A 16,510-nucleotide genomic window follows, 5' to 3' on the forward strand; every position below is an offset into this window, starting at 1 on the left:
TGTCTCAGGATACAGAATGTTATGTAACACACTTAACACTTACTTAGGGTTTGCAGAAGGGACTGTGGGACTAAAGGTGGCCATACACAGGCCGACTATAGCTGCCGATATCGGTCCCTTGGACCGATTCGGCAGCTAATCGGCCCGTGTATGGGGAGAGTAGAGCGGCCTGGCCGACCGATATCTGGCCTGAAATTGGCCAGATCTCGATCGGCCAGGTTAGAAAATCTGGTCGGATCGGGGACCGCATCGGCTCGTTGATGCGGTCCCCGATCCGACTGCCCCATTGCCGCCCACATAATCCGATCGTCTGGCCCCAGGGCCAAACGATCGGATTATTATTTTTTTTACCTAAATGGTCCCCGATATCGCCCACCCGTAGGTGGGGATATCGGGGGAAGATCCGCTCGCTTGGCGACATCGCCAAGCGAGCGGATCTGCTCGTGTATGGCCACCTTAAGGCTGCAGTTTGTTTTAATTAGTTGACAGTCATATGGCAACATTCATTTGCCATGTGTCTGTTCATTGGAAACACTGTAGTTTGATAGTCCTTTGTGGAGCACTGTTTCTAGTGAATTGTGTGTTATAGCAAAACTGTTAATCTGTTGTCCAGTACTACATCCTAACAGCACTTCTAGACAGTTGTATCATGTATATATGGAGACCACAATGATGTCACAAACCAGAACAATATATTAGTTGTGTAAGGACTTCTGTTGGTGCATTAGTGGGTGAGCCAGAGGTTGTGTCAGACAGGTGCAAGTATGTATGTTATGTACGTATGTGAGGGCAAACTGTTGCATTCACAAAAATATTAAAATATCCACAATCCATCACTAGAATAACTGGAACTCAGAAGGACAGATCTATTAAAAAATGCATGTGAAAAAATCTGTGAATTTAAACATTTTTGCATTAATAATTTCTACCAGTTTTCTGTCTTCAGTGCTCTAAGCCAAATATCAGACCTTATCCCTGTGGTTTTACTGTGGTAATGGTGTAATACTTTGAGCATGACTTTACTTTCCACACTTATTAAGGAGAAGGAAAGGAAAAAACTAAGTAAGCTTTATCAGAAAGGTCTATGCACTCGCAGAAAAGCTGCTCTGAGTCCTCTATCAAAAGAAACTCAGGATTTCTTGTCTCCTTTTGTGTAAACATGTTCTTCAGTATCAGACTTCCTCTCTCAGAAAAATCCTTTATTCCCAGGGCCCGAGTCTGTGCAGCACTCTCCTCTCTCCTTTCTCCTGCTTCCCCCTCCCATCACAATGTATGATCTGAGCTACCAGCAGCTAGAGCTGCAGCACAGAAGCTACTGAGACCAAGCTAAAATGGCAGCGGCTATCTTAAACAAACAGAGGGAGCTTCTAGGGCTGTTTACTCAGCTATGGTAAAGCTTTCTGCAGAATAAATATAGTGTCTATGTGGCACTAATGGGGCTAATCAGGATTGGCCACACTGTTGTAAATATATGGATACAAGATACACATCTGTTGCTCAGTCATGAAAAAAAAATTGCACAATATCTGGTGTGACTTGTATATAGGTTAGCTGCAATTATTCAATTGGATGGAACATTTTTAATTAAGTAGCATATAAAAGGCATATGAAAGGGGATAATAAATATCGTATCATGCTGCCTTTTTGACCACTGGGATCCATCTGTGTCATAATTGGGTTGGAGGACTGATAATCAACATCCAGTATATGATTGAGAGAAGTGTTGGCTCTATCTGTGTATTTATAGTGTGAGAGGCTTTTAATATTTGACTAGCTTTTCTTAAAATAATAATTAGTTTGCTGATCAATTTTTTAGTATTGATCCCAAGGTCTTTGTGTGTTCAGACGGTCGGCTCTTTAGGATGTCTCATCTGTTTTTCTATGAATATCCCGTACTTTAATAATTATTTCATTTTGCTAATATTCTTTATAATGTTTTTAGAAATATGGAAGTGATGAAATTGCTCAAATGTAACATTTGATAAGTTTTGTTAATATAAATCTAGTTTTTACTTTTTCTGCTCCTGTGCTGGTGACTTATACATGTCGGCAATATACAACACACTACTACTCTCCAGGCAATATACAACACAACATATATATTTACCAGTGCAGTGGCCTTCTGGGACCACTCCTTCGTTTAACTATGTGATGGGTGTGAGACTCAGGAGGCCAGAGCACAGGTGCAGCCTGCAAGTTGTTTATTTTCTTTTCCCGGACAAAAGAGGAGGCAATAGGTCCATGGAGCAGATGTTGCCCTTCTGATATTTCTTTCCACCATGCTAATTGAGCTAAACTTTATGTAATTGTTTCTTGTCTTTCAGAAATGATATAGTATTATAGCTTTGCTTTAAAAAAATTAATTAATTAACAAGTTGTTTATATAATAACATGGCACACCAATTTGGAAAACTTCTAAATAAATGATGATAATGAGCTAGAAATTTGTAATAAATAAATTGGACCCCTATGCTCTTTTTCATTTTTATCTTTTATACACAGACAAGCACAATACAAATATATGCCAGAAGTGGCAGGTACAGTATTAGGAATGATAGTTTTGGCTTATACATGTACTAAGTCTCTACTTCTGGTTAAAGTGTTAAAGTAAGTTTAGGTTTGCATATGAGTGGCAGATATAGGGGGTCATCCTCTACCACAGAGTGAGACTTTTTTTTGAAGGGATTCAGTTTAAAGTCAGGTATTTTTAGTCTATGCAAGTAGCATATTTTAAAACCAGACCAGTGGCCATTTTTGTATAAATGCTTGCTTATTTGTCAGTAAAATGTGCAATTAATCTGATGTCTATATATATATATATATATATATATATATATATACAAAATGCGTGTATAGAGAGCACTCACGGCATTATAGTATAGAAAAAGTCCATTTATTTAGTCACCGCATCAGCGCGTTGATGCGGTGACTAAATAAATGGACTTTTTCTATACTATAATGCCGTGAGTGCTCTCTATACACGCATTTTGTATTTTCTGGTCAGCACCCGGCGAGTGCCTTTGATGTGGTGAGTGCCGATTCTCTGCAGACTATATATATATATATATATATATATACCAGGTGGTAGCTCCAGAGTTCTGTCAGCATCCTGCATCTATCCGCAAACATGAAAATTATACCAGTGAACACCAGAAATGATACCAGGCAGTCATCAGAAATATTTAGTGCAGTTGTGCCCAATTTATGATGAAGCACACCTACAGTTGCACCCATTTTAGCAAAGTGGTTGCCCTTTCAGTAGGCGCAGTATAATTGCATCAAAAGAAATGCCTGCTTGCGCCTTCAATGATGCCAGATTTCTGGGGAAAAAATGCTGCATTGTGGGAAAAAACATGGCTATTGTGGACGTCTGTGTTTTGGTTGCTGGGGTTGGTGACTCTAGTAATCAAATAGTATATTATACTTCAAGAAACAAAAATGAAGATAAATCTCAAATTGGAATATCGGTATCCACATTGCACAAAAAGATTTTAAGGTGAGCTCACCTTTTTTCGTAAAAGAAATTGTCAAAAAATGACCTCCTGGCTTATGCCCAAGATATAAGCTGGCAAACTGTGCAAATCTGGGTCCTGTCATCTTAGTTTTTGAACACAATAGGCTCCTAGGCTCCCATCCAACTAAATCCCAAGTGACTGTTGCTGGAAGGATTTTTGTGCACTTGAAGTTCCTACTGTTTCCTTGCAGGTCTTTGCTAAAGATAAACAGTTTTCTTGTTGTGGTGAGTGTTTGGGCTTTTTCATTTCTTTTTATGTTTTATTCATTTCAATTTAGGGCATTTCGTTGTAGTTGTGAATGCGTTGCTCTTCTAGAATAAAGATTTTTTTTTTTTTTTGCAGAGTATGATTCCAGCTAAAGAATGTTTTCCATTGCTCATGTTTTTCTAAGGAGGGTCTTGGTATTCCTTGAATTCTTGGATCACGAAATATAATACAGATAAACCCATTAAATCAAGATACAGTAAAGGCACATTAAAACTCCCAAAGTAGCAACCTCTGATTACTATTATTTCATATTTGTACATTGTACATTTAGCAGATATACAAATATTTTTCTTATTAGAAAATGAGTCATTTTTTTTGCAGTTCCAAATATGTCCCTGTTCCAAATCCACAGTCCTACCCTTTTCAAGTTTCTGTAAGTTGCTTGTTGTGTGCTTTTATAATTTTTTTGGCAGAGCAGTGTGTCATGTGCTGTGGATTCTGGAAAAGCTCTTATTCTAGTAAATCCTCTGTGCTTGGACTGTTTGTTCCAGAGACAGTTACTGTAGGAAGTTGTTAACCACTTCACACTGTTTAGTTTTACATGTAAAACAAGTCAAGATGGCCATGTACCAGGATTAGATTTTCAAATACAAAAAAGAGCCTATATTATAGATATATTATACTAACTAATTGCCTGTTTACATAGATTCCAGTGTTTCACAGTCTTATGTTATTTTGTTTTCATACAACTGTTAGAATGATATAGAACAGTGCTGTCCAACTTCTGTGGTACCCAGGGCTGGAATTTTTCTGGCCTACATGGTGGAGGGCCAATAATGGAAGCCAGTTTTGACCACTCCCCTTTTTTAAACCGCACCCACTTCAAACTACATCCATGTTATCACAAGAGCTGTTAAGACCATCCTCACATTAATGGTGGCAACACAGCAAAAACCCAATGGTTGGTGCTCATTGAAGGGATATCTCCCTTCCTTCATATGTAAAAGACATATATTATGTCATATTAAGACATACACTTAAATCCATAGGCCTCCTCCTCCTCTGTGGATAGCACAGCAACCCCCAGCATGTAATTACACACCTTAGGGACCATAAAATGCTAACAAACTCCCAGAACAAACCCCTGCCAGGTTCACCCCCCACAGGCAGCATAAGGAAAGGCAGAATATGGCACACACAGGCAGCATAGGACAGGCAGAGTATGGCACACACAGGCAGCATAAGGAAAGGCAGAATATGGCACACACAGGCAGCATAGGGAAGGCAGAGTATGGCACACATAGGCAGTATAGGAAAGGCAGAGCATTGCACACACAGGCAACATACAAAAAGGCAGAGTATGGCACACAAGGTTCAGCATAGGGAAGGCAGAGTATGGCACACACAGGCAGCATAAGGAAAGGCAGAATATGGCACACACAGGCAGCATAGGGAAGGCAAAGTATGGCACACACAGGCAGCATAGGAAAAGCAGAGAATGGCACACACAGGCAACATACGAATAGGCAGAGTATGGCACACACAGGCATCATAGGGAAGGCAGAGTATGGCACACACAGGCAGCATAAGGAAGGCCAGAATATGGCACACACAGGCAGCATAGGGAAGGCAGAGTATGGCACACACAGGCAACATAGGGAAGGCAGAGTATGGCACACAAAGGCAGCATAGGGGAAACATAGAGCAGGCAGAGTACTGCCTGCCCTACCCTGCCTGTGTGTGCCATACTCTGCCTGCCCTATGCTGCCTGTGTGTGCCATACTCTACCTTCCCTATGCTGCCTGTGTCTGCCATACTCTACCTTCCCTATGCTGCCTGTGTGTGCCATACTATGCCTGCCCTACCCTGCCTGTGTGTGCCATACTATGCCTGTCCTACCCTGCCTATGTGTGCCATACTATGCCTGCCCTATGCTGCTTGTGTGTGCCATACTATGCCTACCCTACCTATGTGTGCCATACTCTGCCTGCCCTACTCTGCCTATGTGTGCCATACTCTGCTGCCCTACCCTGCCTATGTGTGCCATACTCTGCCTGCCCTCCCCGCCTATGTGTGCCATACTCTGCCTGCCCTCCCCTGCCTATGTGTGCCATACTATGCCTGCCCTATGGCACACACAGGCAGCATACAGTGACACAATGCTGGATGTGTCAGAGGGAATGTCTGCGGTGTGAACAGTTGAACAATGTGGGTGATTACAGCCTGAGGTGTGAAAACTGCAGGGGATGAACAATGTAGGGATTAAAAGGTGTGAACAGTACAGGGGATTACATGATTAAACAATACAGGGGATTACAGCCTGAATCTGAGGTGTGAGCAATGCAGGAGGCCAGTTAATCTCAGTACTGATACCATTCAAATCTTACACAAAGGTAAGCCATCAAAGCAGCCAGACAGGTGGGGGGCCGCACAGAGGGGGTCCGCCAGTTGGACAGCCGTGATATAGAATGTTCTGAATTAGTTGTAAAATCTTATATTGCAGATTGCAGTAATATATTTATTGTATGTATCATTTTACTGTTATAAAATTAATTTTCTTAAATTTCACAAGGAGCATCTGGCAAGGCATGCACACAAAGCACATAAGGCACAAATTATTGGGGGTACTGTCATCAAATCCGGCACAGATACAATATGTAGATGCTATGCCACACCACTTGCTGAATTAAAGGAGAAGGAAAGTCATTTTGGCATTTTACTGCCAATCGATTAGCCACATTAGTGCCACCTAGAATGCTATCTTTATTCTGCAGAAAGCTTTACCACACCTGAGTAAAGAAATTTTGTTTACAATAGCAGCTTCCATTTTAGCGTGGTGTCCTGTAGCTTCCTGCTGCAGCTCTAGCTGCTGGTAGCATAGATCACACATTCTGATGTCAGGGGGAGTGAATTCTTATGGGAGGGGGAAGCAGGAGAAGAAGAGAGGTGAGAGCTGCAGACTCCACCCCAGGAATTAAGGATTTTTCTGAGAGAGAAAGTTTGATACCTAAGATCATGTTTACAAAAAAGGAGACAAGAAATCCTGTGTTTCTTTTGATAGAGGACTCACATGATTTTCTGTAAATGCTTATGGCTGTATCCGCATAGACCTTTCTGATAAAGCTTACTTGGTTTTTACCTTTCCTTCTCCTTTAAGGACTGACCTTAGATTCCTACACAGCATATCTTTCCAAGGGCACCAGAAGCAGTAGGTGTAGTTCATCCTTGCAGTACATCTTGGCTTTCTACCTTTGGGACAGGGCACTATACTTATTCTTTTATTCAAGGCATTGGAAGTACAGGTCTCACTTCAAGATCATCTGTGCTGCATGCTCAGTCATTAGAAATGGAACTAAAGGCCAGTTGAGTTTGCACTCTAAAGTATGTATGTGCTTTTTCCAGAATAAGTAGGGTGACTTAAGTTATAAAAAATGTATTTGATTTATTTCGGCCATCTCATGTTTCCAGCTGACTGATACAATTGCAGACAGTTGATATATATCTCAGCAGTGTCATTGTTTTCTGCTGAGCATGATCTCCAAACTATGTTTTAAAACATTTGTTACAATGAATATACTATTTGCTAGCATTTGTATGGCTGCTGAGAAATGTATCAACAAATGTAGCAAATGTTGTACTTTCTACAATACAATGCACCACCAGTTAGCCTTCTTCACCTCTTGTATCAGTTATTGGTTGTTTTGTATGTAATTCTGTATGTTCAACGAATAAACTTATTTATTGTATGGCTCTGCAGAATATGTTGGTGCCTTATAAATGCACTTTAATATTAAAAACAATAACAATAATTATAGCAATAATAATAGAACATGAAAGCAATGATATCAGTGGTTGGTGTAGGCAACTGCACTATCTTTTTAATGAACTTTCTTTTTGACGGCCCAACAAGATATGAGCAAAAGTTAAGCCTTACACTGATAAATATCAAAATAGTATATAATATAGTATATAATACTATATTGTATACTATTACGATACTATATTGTATACTATATTGTATACTATTACAGAAAAAGTATGAGGGATACTATTTTTCATCAGTTTAATAGAGCAATACAGAACACCACATTTTGCAAACTTGTAAATATTCTTTGGCAGTATTTTTGTTTTAGAAATATTAATATAATGTATCCAAGCATGTACTCTGTATTTGTGTACTTAGAACTAGCTTGGCGTGGTGAATAATAAGGAATCGGCCAAATCCAAATCTTTCATAAAGTACTGGGATACAGCCAAAGCCTCATACAATGTTTTTTTTACTTCTGTAGACTAAGCTTTGCTTCCACAGCTATAATTCACTGTTAAAGCAGTGTAAAGTCCCCAATATTTTACCCATCATAGCATGGTTTGAATACTCTTATTATCATCTCCAAACAAATTAAAAGCAAATTACTGATATCAAGAGTTACTTATTTTTCTTGTTTGATTATGTTAGAGGTTACTTATAATCTTTCATATACAACTACCCTGTAGTGATATGATTTTAGTGATGTGCAGCTTCAGCCTTCTCCAGGCAAGCGCATAGCTAAGCAACTGTGTCAGATATCCCATGTGTCAGCAGCACCATTTATAGTTCTTTGGAATGTCCTTGCTTGTTCCCGATACTAACATTTGAATTGACTGCTGAGATGCCCAGAGCCATTTTCATTACATTTTTATAATGTAATAGCAAGATGCCAACACAGCATGGTGTAGCAGTAGGTAACAGCTACAAATCAGTGAAATGGTTGTGGCCGTCATGTTAGACATTGCTATTCTGATTAATCCTGTGTGGTGTTACTGGAACCGGTTTTGCCATTTACTTACGTTATTGCTAAACACACTGACATTCACATTTTGTGAAATATATTTGTAAAGCTAGTTATTCCTTTTTAAATGGAATCAGTTCAAATGTAGGAGAAAGCGCCATATCAGATTATGGATAGGCAGCCATAAAGTAACAGTTATGTGCAATGAATCTGCCCCCATAGCAGCGAAGTAAATTTGATTTTATAGTACTGGTATTCATGGCTAGTTTGTACTGGTTCTGTGTCCAGATAAACTTGTAAATCCCATGGAGCTACCTCCACCCATAATTCTGCATTGCTTAATTGCATTACAGAACAGTATGTAGAGGCATTTCTCTGCTCATTGAATAAAAGTGCAAAAGTGATAACACCCTTTATGTATATTAATACTAAAAAAAAACCAAAAAAAAAAAAACAGCTGGGAATTCCCCAACTTTTAAAGAAAAATACTTTAAATAAAAGGATCCAGATAGGCACCATATATAGACAAATATGTTCATTTATACAACATGGACAAAATCTCCCGCGTGCCTTGTCCCCAATGTTTTAGATGTAAGCAAGCTTCTGGTGCAGCTGGGCAGCATGCCCACCTTAGGCCATACGTTATATACTGAACTTGCTGCACCAGCCTAAATTTTCAGCAGCTCTGTAGTAGCATAATTTTAGAAGAATTGTCAATGACACTTACATGCTCAGTGTGCTCTGGGCAGATGTTATGAAGCTCAACAGGGTTGTCACAAATTATCAAGCAGAATATGAGGCTGGCCTGTTTAATAAGCTGATGTGACAGGGCTGATTATTAAATTCTAATGCTAGTTGCACTGGTGACATTTATATTCTATATTTACAGTATACTGCGAGTTGGTCCCTAAGCTCAGTAAGTGACAGCAGCACAGAGCATGTACAGTGAATCAGCAGAAAAGAAGATGGAGAGCTACTGGGGGCATATTTGGAGGCACAGATCTTCCCTGCTATAGGGCTGTGGAGGCTTTGGGCTGGTGCAGAAGGCCAAAACATAATGTACAATAAACTTTATTCTATTTTATAATATTACTGAGCTACAATTTTAATTGTACTGTAAGTGTAATGTTTAATTTATCCCAGAACACCTTTCCAGACTAATAGGGAAAAGAAGCACCTAAGCAGAAGAAGGTATAGATAAGGCTAATGCCAGATGGAGACAGCAGAAAGGGTACAAATCACGACTGTGTAAGAAAGGCGGAAGCGTTGCAACTGAGGCAGCAGTTTTGTTTATGCAGGAGTAATCAAATAAACTTGATTTTCTGGCAAAATTAAAGCTTTATAGTTGCTGTCTCATTTCTCCTGCCACTCCAAACTTCCTGTACTTGCTGAAGGCTTAACCCTTTGTATGGATGTTTTGTCATAGTAACTTAACCCTTTCAAATAGTTTTCACATGTTCTGACTCTTATTCTTCCATATGCTTCCATATTCTTCACTTACTGAACTCACTTATAATTTATGTGAAAACTTAACCCAAGTTTTCAGATAAGCTAAGTGATGAATGCCAAAGAATTGCCTGAAAGTGATTGTTTTGTGCCAGAGGTACATAGGAAATAGTAACCCAGAGCAAACAATCCTGGGCAAAGGGTTTGTTCTTTTTATTTTGGTGAAGCACAGCTTATCAATGCACTTTCTAGCCAATGAGGTCAGTCAACTTCTTTCATAGTAGATGAATAAATCAATAACAATATGAGGAGGTTGAAACTCTATAATAGAAGTTTCTTTCAGATAATAATAACTTCTCTAAAGTATCCAACTTGGGAAAATGTTAATATTTATTATATATAAAGGCTGCAGTTCGATTCCCTCTTTTACTTAGGATGCAAAGAACTGCTGTTTCTTATGTAAATTGTAGCACATTAATAATAAGCCCTGCCTCACTTTTTTTTTATTAAAAACAGAAAATGTTACAGCTAAGCATCTGCATTCAAATCCAATATGAAGATATAATCATTTGCATCCAGGCTAACAATGAGTTTATAGTTCAACAACAGCATCTCTGGTTATATTGAAGGTAATGGAGTGTATGTCATCAAAGAAGCTATACTTTAAGGTGATGATCAACAGAGCTGGGGAAGGGAGCGGACATGCTTCTCTCAGCCTGAAAAAAAACGTAGGCTGATAGCAGCGGAGCAGCTGTCCCTGTTATCAACATTTCCTAGTGGTCTCTTTATTTAGTTGCTACTTTGTCTCTTTGTCTCTGCCTTTTCTTTTATTCTTGTTATCTCAGGAGCAATACCATCCCTCCAAGCTTTATATCCCCTCATTCAAAACACCACACCATTTCCAACTGACCCTTTTAGAGCAGCTTATTCTGGACACTTTCTGAACTCAGGTTGGCTCACCCATAAACATCAACCGTGACATCAGCGGCAGCCATATTGGGACTGGCAAACTGCACCAGCCATCCACCACTCCCTATCTCACCATAATAATCCCCCATTTCCCAGCAGACTAGAAGCTAGAAGAATAAAAGGGAACCCAAAGGAAAGATGGAGAGCCACAAGCACCAGCAAATACAGTTACTGTTTTATCCTTAGTCTGTTGACATCATTTTCTAATTAATGCACTGTATGTACTTACAGTGTGTGTGTGTGTATGTATGTATGTGTACATACATAGATTAAATAATCTAATGTTTCCGTTTATTAATGTACTGTATGTACTTACATAATGTTTTTATATTTCAACAAGTGTTGTATATATATTTGCTATGCTGTTTTGTTGGTACACATTAAGAAACTTTTTTGGCAGCTATTACATGTTTTGGTCTTCAAAAGTACATTGTGTTCCAGTGCATGAATCCATACATATGCCTAATTTGTACTCAAAAATGTCTTTGTTTGGGTTTGGGTAGGCGTTTTGTTTATGAGGTTATACTAAATCGACGGAGAGAGCTCTTTAACTCTAAGCAAATGTCGAGTCATAAACTGATCATATTTAATTGGGGTCCTGTGTGAAATAAGGTTAAGAAATAAGAAGTATTTAGTAAGACAAATAAGCATATTCACAATTATAGGTGTAAATAACTACCAGTACATTTATCTATATAACCTTAAAAGACACTGACTTTCTGTTCTGTAAGCCATGCACACCAGAAAAATGAAGCAGTGGATTGCTGCGCTAGTGCACAAATTCACCCAGTGAACCTTTGGCAAACGTCATCCTTTATGCTGAGTGGCCCCCTTCCACAAATATAGATACCATGCAACTAATGCTCCTACCCCTTCTAAATACAAACTTGGGTTGTTATGCAGATATGGAGTTTTTTCATAATACCCACATGTGTTTTAGTCTTTGGTATGTAAAGCTAACTTGGGTACATGCTGGTTTTACACCTTTCTCTACTGTACAAAACTCCCTCTGATCTATGATCGCCCCTCTCTTTAGAAGTTTGGTAAGAGGAGGTTCTTCTTCTAAGCTACATGGCTATATCCATCCTCTATCTTAAAGGAGAAGGAAAGGGTTAAAATCTCGACCCCCTAAATCCAAAGTCCTTATGTCCCTGTAGCTGATCGCTACATTTTTTTAACCATGATGTCCTGTATGTTTGATGCAGTGCGCATTTTAACTTTACACTATATTTAGCTCATTGCAGCCACCATGTTGGATATTTAAATTAGTCTAACATGGCGCCGTGTAACTAAATGCGCATGCGCAAACCTCATTCTTCCCCCTAGACGCGAGCGCGACATGGAGAAACTGCAAGCGCGCTCATACAGTATGGAAAATGTGCATGCGCTTCTAACTGTAACTGGTCTTGGTCTCGGTGCAGGAGCGTGGAATTATGGGAATTTGAAAAACACAGCGCAGCGTTTTTTTTCCTATGTGGCCTCGGATCTTCTGAAGTGGAGAAATATAGGGAGACTTAAGGGCACTATTGAGAGAAATGAATGTATGCCTCTAGCTTGAGAATAACTCTTTACTAGCCTTTCCTTCTCCTTTAATCAGGTCAGGATGGCAGTGGGAGTCAGACAAGCACATTTTGTTTCGAAGAAGGAAGAGGTGTAACCGTGTTGTATGAAATTTGCAGTGCAACTGGTGCTCTTTTGTGTTGTCAAAAATGCAGTTTTGGATTTGGAGAAAAGTCTGGTCTCGGTATCATTTTTGGCACCAATTGATCTTGTTGGGTGCCATAATGGAAGAGTCATATAAAGAGTTATTTCCATTTTGAGTACCAGATTATCATTCTTGGTTGTGAGTGAGACAGTTTTGGATAGCTGCTATGCCTGCAGGAGGAAACTTCGTGTGACTTCGGAAAAGGAAGCAACAGGTATGGCTTTCCACTGGTGATTCACTTTATTTCTGGTGGAAAGCCATTGCAGGGAGATAAGTGGCCCATAGTATTTGGGATTAACCACAGGCAATTAATCTGTGGGTCATTGCCCCTAGGGAATCAGTGACGCTTGTAAGCAAGTTATAGTATAGGAATATAGTATGGGAGTGTCGTAATGTAGCACCTTAAATTCATGTAAAGCTTATAAGCCATCAGTAAATGATTGTACAATTAGTAATATCTTTCCCTTTTAGGACAGAACTTGTTTTTTTGTTGGGCTGCAAATAATGCTAGTATTATAGTCTTATATTTAAGACATTATTATGCTATAGTAACAGCAACTTTGTATGGCATTGTGCCTGAGTAGAAAAAGGGCTATGCCATACTTAGTTTTAAAGTTATTGCTTAGTTAAACTTAGGAAGTTTTAAATTAGATGTAGCTATTATAGATTTAAACTTGTATCATACCCATTTTACTGTATGTTTATCTTCTCGTTAAAGTGCAGCCTACTCATAAATAGGCTATATCATAAAGTTGGCCTTTTTTTACAGGGCCGGATTTCTCTCCGGTGCGCCCCGAGGCCGCCCCTGTGGGAGTCCCCCATGCGCATGCGCGAACGCGCACCCCAGTGCGCATGCGCGAACGCGCCCCCAATGCGCATGCGCAAAGCACCAGCTCCCCATTGCGCATGCGCGAACGCTCTTTTTAACTCCCATACGGAGCAGTGGGGAGAGGTCCCAACTGCTCCGTATGGGAGCAAAATTAAAAAATGTTCTTGCGGCGGGGCGGCATGCCGCCCCTAAACTTCTGCCGCCCTAGGCCCGGGCCTTTGTGGCCTCTCCACAAATCCGGGCCTGCTTTTTTATGTTAACCTCTGTACCTTTCAGTAGTTTAGACATGCAGGAATTGCCTTCTGTGTTAACTTTAGCAGTATAAAGGAAGGCTGTCTGCCCTCAGCAATGGGGTTATATATTATGACCTTGTTGATATAATATTCAAGATATAATTGAATTGTTTATGCTGTAAGGATTGGAGAAACCCAATACATGTCTAAAATAGTTTAGCACAGTGATGGTTTACCACAAAGCAGTATAGCTAAGAGCAGACTTGTGTCCTACTTTAAGGTCCCTTGGTAATACCAAAAATAGAAAGCCGTGCCCTAGCTGCCTCTTTATTTTTCCTGTTATGTCACTAGAAATGACTTAAGCCATCTAACTGAGGGCACTACATGAATATTTTCATATCAGGATTACTGCTATTAAAAAGCTTTCATTATTCTATTTATTATAATAACAGTTCAGTCATCCTGTGTTTATGTCATTAATCACTTCTGATTGTAAAGGATTGTGCTGTGTTAGCCATAGTTAAGATAAAGAAAAAGTTTATTGGCTTTAAAGGGGTTGTTCACCTTTGAGTTAACTTTTAGAATGATGTAGAGCAGGGGTCCCCAACCTTTCTTACTTGTGAGCCACAGTCAAATGTAAAAAGACTTGGAGAACAACACAAGCGCCATAAAAGTTGATGGAGGTGCCAAATAAGGGCTAAGATTGGCTATTAGGCAGCTTCTATGCACACTATCAGCTTACATTAGGCTTTATATGGTAGTAAATCTTGTTTTTATTGAACCAAAACTTGCCACCAAGTCAGGAATTCAAAAATACCTGGTTTGAGGGCACTGAGAGCAACATACAAGGGCTTGGTGAGCAACATGTTGCTCCTGAGCCACTGATTGGGGACCACTGATTTAGAGACAATTTGCAGTTGGTCTTAATTTTTTATTTGTTTTATTTATTTGTTCAGCATACATTTCATCAAGAATACAGGCTCACACAGGTAGAACTGTCTTTGATAAAAGTTCTGCTTTGTTTGGGGGGGGGGGGGGGGGCGAGTGGGTTACAGGAAGAGAAGGAAATCTAAGTGATTAAGGAGATGTTGCAGCCTTACTATTAACCTTTGGACAACCAGTGTGGCAGGTATTGAAAGATTTCAGAGAGGCTGTTCACTGATTAAATTTTTGTGTGTGGGGTTTACATGTCCTTTAAAGGAGAAGGAAAGTAATTTTGGCATTTTACTGCCAATAGATTCGCCACGTTAGAGCCACCTAGAACAATATATTTATTCTGCAGAAAGCATTACCATACCTGAGTAAACAGCCTTAGAAGCTTTCTCTGTTTCCTTTAGATTGGAGCTGCCATTTTACTTGGTCTTCATAGCTTCCTGCTGCAGCTCTAGCTGTTGTAGCTCAGATCATTCATTCCTAAGGGTGGAGGGTGTGAGTTTTATGATTTTTCCGAGAGAGGAAGTCGATACCTATGAACATGTTTACTAAAAAGGAGACAAGAAATCCTGTGTTTCTTTTGATATTGGTGCAGATTTTCTGTGAGTGCTTATGGCTGTATTTACATAGACCTTTCTGATAAAGCTTACTTAATTGTTACCTTTCCTTCTCCTTTAAAGATGAACCACCCCTTTAATTGCATGTATTAGTTAGCTAATGTTGCCACAAAAAATACTTTTACTACTCAATCCTATTGTTATTCCAGCACTGAACATTAAAATTAACATTAAAGGAGATATAAAGCCTCAACCAAATAAATATAAAGTTGCTCAGAATGTTCTTTTAAACATCTTTGTTATTTATAAAAGCCTGCTAGCTGGCTGCCAGTGGGTTAAATTGCTATGCAGGTGGCACCTCCAAGGGACAATTTTCACACTCTTTTTTGGATTTTAAAGATTTGCTGACAGCAGGAGGGAATCAGTACCTTCCCACCAAGTTGGGTCACGTCAGCAGTCTGATATGGACTTAATGCAATGCCTGATGTTAGCAGTGTAAAACTGCTGTGACCGTTTTTCTAAAAGTAAATGTATGTTACGGCACATTTAATGTTTTACAATATAGCATTATATATACTTGTCAGAAGGCCAATTATACTTACAGATACAAATTTGTGGAAATATAACATTTCTTCCTAATGTTTGAGAACTCTTTAGTTGCCTTTCTATGATTCCAGGAGTAGATTTAAGAATTTGTGTTTGGTTCCTTTAGGACACAGGCGGAGATGGCCCACACCTGCAGAGGAACCATTAATTTGTCAACAGCTCATATCGACACTGAAGATTCATGTAACATTGTCCTGACCAACGGAGGAAGAACGTATCATCTTAAGGCAAGCTGTGAGGTGGAGAGGCAAAGATGGGTTACTGCTTTGGAGCTAGCAAAAGCCAAAGCTATCCGCATGATGAACAACCAGTCAGGTAGAGTTGCTATTGGAATATGGAAAAAAAGAGCAGATTGGTTCTTTCGTGTTGATGTGAGTAATATGTTGGTCAGTTGGCAAAACTAGAGTATGTTGTATGGCCATGGTTACCTTAGTACAGTAACCCATAGCAAACAAAAAGCAGCTGCTGTTTAATGCATGGCCCAATTTTAATAATGGTTGCCGCTAGGGCCAGGCCAGAATTAGAGGAAGCAGCAGAGAAATGTATCTATAATTCTAACCTCCACCCCACGGTTGCATCCTAGGAAATGACAGATTTTTAACATTAGTGGACTAAAGAGAACACAGTGCAGAGCCCTTAGTTAACTTCATAGTTACATATGGTTGAAAAAAGACCAGAGTCCATCAAGTTCAACCCTTCCAAGTAAACCCAGCACACACAACCTATATTTACCAATCTATG

General features: G+C 39.5%; 1 protein-coding gene across 6 annotated transcripts in view; it reads left to right on the forward strand.

Annotated features, from left to right (window-relative positions):
* Nucleotides 1-16,510, forward strand: part of osbp2 (oxysterol binding protein 2) — a 125,591-nt gene that overhangs the window by 24,030 nt on the left and 85,051 nt on the right. For all 6 annotated transcript variants that reach the window (XM_012968645.3, XM_012968653.3, XM_031892872.1 and 3 more), the window contains one exon: nt 15,876-16,084. In XM_012968645.3, the coding sequence (XP_012824099.1) occupies nt 15,876-16,084 (209 nt within the window). The remainder of the gene's footprint in view (nt 1-15,875; nt 16,085-16,510) is intronic.

Source organism: Xenopus tropicalis, chromosome 1 (genome assembly GCF_000004195.4).
Source record: "Xenopus tropicalis strain Nigerian chromosome 1, UCB_Xtro_10.0, whole genome shotgun sequence".
In the NCBI taxonomy this organism is placed as follows: Eukaryota; Metazoa; Chordata; class Amphibia; order Anura; family Pipidae; genus Xenopus; species Xenopus tropicalis.